The sequence below is a fragment of the Silene latifolia genome, chromosome 6, assembly GCF_048544455.1.
Source record: "Silene latifolia isolate original U9 population chromosome 6, ASM4854445v1, whole genome shotgun sequence".
NCBI classification, from domain to species: domain Eukaryota; kingdom Viridiplantae; phylum Streptophyta; class Magnoliopsida; order Caryophyllales; family Caryophyllaceae; genus Silene; species Silene latifolia.
Window position 1 is genome coordinate 116,466,003 of NC_133531.1, and position 3,495 is coordinate 116,469,497.

At 40.4% G+C, this 3,495-nt stretch overlaps 1 protein-coding gene across 1 annotated transcript; it reads left to right on the forward strand.

The window, feature by feature from the left end:
• The first annotated feature begins 2,776 nt into the window (after positions 1-2,776).
• LOC141588534 (uncharacterized) lies at positions 2,777-3,232 on the forward strand. The gene has a single exon (XM_074409972.1). It carries the CDS (start codon positions 2,777-2,779, stop codon positions 3,230-3,232), a length of 456 nt encoding a protein of 151 aa, XP_074266073.1.
• The last annotated feature ends 263 nt before the right edge of the window (positions 3,233-3,495 follow it).

Sequence of the window (3,495 nt, forward strand, 5' to 3'; positions counted from 1 at the left end):
CCTACTATGCTCCTTTTAGATACTGGGCAGAAGACTTTTAGAAGGCCCTCAGATGAGCAGATTATAGAAGGGACTGATGATATCCCACCTTCCCCATGAAAATTGGATCATGGAATATTAGAGGTATGAATGAATACCTCAAGCAAAAGGAAGTAGTGGCTCTCTTTAACAAAACTAAATTGGATATTATTGGAGTTTTAGAAACTAGAATCAAGGTTCATAATATGAATAAAGTAATGTGCTCTACTTTTAAGCATTTTGCCCTTACTCATAATTACAATTCTCATTATAATGGTAGAATTTGGCTCTTGTGGAAGAGCTCTCTACTCAAGGTTACTGTTATTAGTGAAGCTAGCCAATGGATCACTGTCCATATTCAGTATATGACCTCCTTTTCTGGTTTTATTACTTTTGTGTATGGTTCTAATGATGGTGGACCTAGGATGCAGCTTTGGGATCACCTCAGGAATACCCAATTTACTTCTCCCTGGCTTATTTTAAGAGATTTTAACTGTGTTAGAAGTGTTGATGAGAGGATTAGTGATTGTCCTCCAGTGCTTTCTGAGTTAGATGATTTCAATGCCTGCCTTATGATGCTGGCTTGAATGACCTCTCTACTATGGGATGCTACTACACTTGGATTAATAATCAAAATCCTGCTAGTAGGAAGTGGATTAAATTGGATAGGGTCCTCTGCAATGCTGATTGGCTCTCCACTTTCCCATCTTCTTTTGCTGAGGCCCTCCCCTCTGGTTTATCTGATCATTCTCCTTTAATTGTTACTCTTGACCCCGTTATTCAATCTAGGCCTAAACCTTTCCAATATCTTAATTGCTGGGGTGATGATCCTCTCTTTCTGGAAACTGTTGCTCAGATTTGGTCCACTAAGGTTCAGGGTATTGCAATGTATCAACTGGTCACTCATTTAAAGATGCTGAAACCTGTTTTAAAGAAGCTGAATGCTAAAAATTACTCTCACCTCTCTGCTCGGGTCAAAGAAGTCCAAGAAAAGCTCCACACCTGCCAACTTCTGTTGCAAGTCTCTCCCACAAATGGAGACCTGCAGGAGGAGGAAGCTACTCTCACTAGACAATATTATCAGCTTAAAAAATTTGAGCTAAGCATGCTTCATCAGAGAGCTAAGGAGCATGATATTAAGGCTATGGATACCAATTCTGCCTATTTTTTCTCCAAAGTGGCAGCCAGAAGAAACAATAATTCCATCTCTAAAGTTCATGATATGAGTGGAAATATTTGTGAGGATAATGACTCTATTGGTTATGCTTTTGAGGAGTACTATAAGACTCTATTAGGGGAGGCTGACCCTAATGTGGTGCCTGACCTGGGGGTTATCAAGACTGGTCCTTGTCTTACTGAAGATTTGCAACATATGCTTATTCAAAATGTTACTCCTGAGGAAGTTAGAAAAGCTCTCTTCTCTATTGACCAGAATAAGAGCCCTGGCCCTGATGGTTATTCCTCTGGATTCTTTAAGCAAGCCTGGAATATTATTCAGGGAGACTTTACTAGAGTTGTCACTGATTTCTTCAGGACTGGCAAATTGCTGAAGGAGATCAATGCCACTATCATTGCTCTTCTCCCTAAAAAGGAGAATGCAAATACCCCTAAAAAGGAGAATGCAAATACTGTCTTGGAATATCGCCCTATCTCTTGTTGCAATACCATTTACAAGACTATTAGTAAAATTTTAGCTAATAGACTTAAAAGGGTTTTGCCTCATTTGGTTGGGCAAGAGCAAGCTGCTTTTGTGCATGGACGATCTATTTTTGATAACACTCTCCTTACTCAAGAGCTGATTAGAGGGTATGCTAAAACTAATATCTCTCCCAGATGTATGATCAAGATTGACATACAGAAAGCCTTTGACTCTGTTGATTGGCGCTTCTTTCAGCAAATGCTCACTGCCATGGGTTTCCCTGACATTTTCACTCAATGGCTACTTGCTTGTGTCACTTCTGCCAATTATTCTCTGAAGATTAATGGCATTTTAGTTGGTTACTTTCCTGATAAAAAGGGATTGAGGCAAGGGGATCCCCTCTCTCCTCTTTTATTTGTGCTTAGTATGGAGGTCCTCTCTAGGCATCTTAGGAGACTTGAGTTTAATTCTCACCCTAAGTGTGCCAGGATTGGACTCTCCCATCTGCTTTTTGTGGATGACCTATTGATCTTCACTCGTGGTGATGTTGCTTCTGTTCATGCTGCTCTCCATGGGGTCAATCAATTTGCTTCCTGGTCTGGGCTCAAAGCTAATGCTCAAAAGTCTAGCATTTACTTTGGAGGGGTAAAACAGCATATTAAGACTGCCATCCTTCATTCTACTCATTTCTCTCAGGGGACTTTCCCTTTTAGGTATATTGACACCCCTCTTCACTCTTCTAGGCTAACTAATGCCATGAACCATTCTCTTATTCAGAAAATTCAGAGCAGAATAACTCACTGGGCTAGTAAAAATTTGAGTTATGCTGGAAGAGTTCAACTTCTTAATTCTGCAATTTTCGGGCTGGAGAGTTTCTGGTGCTCTTGTCTGTTCTTACCTGTTGCTATTATTAGGCATATTGAAAAACTTTGCAGGCAATTTATTTGGGGTTATTCTCAGGGTGAAAGACGGCTTATTTTCTTCAGTTGGGATAAAGTATGTCGCAGTACCAGAGCAGGGGGATTTGATATGAGGGAAATTCTTAGCTGGAATAAAACTTTGATGCTGAAACAATTCTGGAAACTTACTTGCAATACTGGGTTTGTTTGGACTAAATAGATGCATTCTTATATCATCAGGGATGCTGAAATTTGGACCATACAACACCTTGTGACTTCCTCCACTATTTGGGAATGTTTTCTTCAGCTTCGTGACCAGCTCATTCAACTTATGGGAATGCATCATGCCAAGCTTCTGCCTGCAAATGGCCCTCCCCCTGTCAGATTGAGGATGATCTATCAGGTTTTCAGAGGTACCACTCCTAAGCTATACTGGACTAAAGCTCTCCTAGATCCTGTCATTATGCCCAGGCATAAGGTGATTGTCCTTCTTGCAATGCAGAACAGCCTCTCTACCACTGACAACCTTTGCAAACAAGGTTTTCACATGGTCAGTCGCTGTGTGTTATGCTTTAAGGCTGAAGAGACTTCCCAGCATCTCTTCTTTGCATGTGAGTACTCTTCTTGTGTTCTTCGGCTCTCTGTTCTTGGCAAGGGTTTACAAGACGTTATTTGAGTCTTAATCATGAGCTTCGAAGACTGGCTCAGATCACTGGGAAGAATATTCGCAAGAAATGGGCTAAATATACTCTGGGTGCGGCAGTATACAATTTAGAGCATCTCCAATGGTTAAGAAAAAGGACTAGCTTGCAATTTTAAAAAATTGCAAGCTAGTAGCTCAACCATTGGAGTAATCCAAATAGATTAGCTTTGCTCAAAAAAATTGAGCTAGTAGCTCCATGAAGCTACTTGCTTAAATGGACCCACAAAAAAATATAA

Excerpts from the sequence above, each read along its gene's own strand:
- LOC141588534 (XM_074409972.1), top strand. The coding sequence starts at position 2,777 with ATGCATTCTTATATCATCAGGGATGCTGAAATTTGGACCATACAACAC.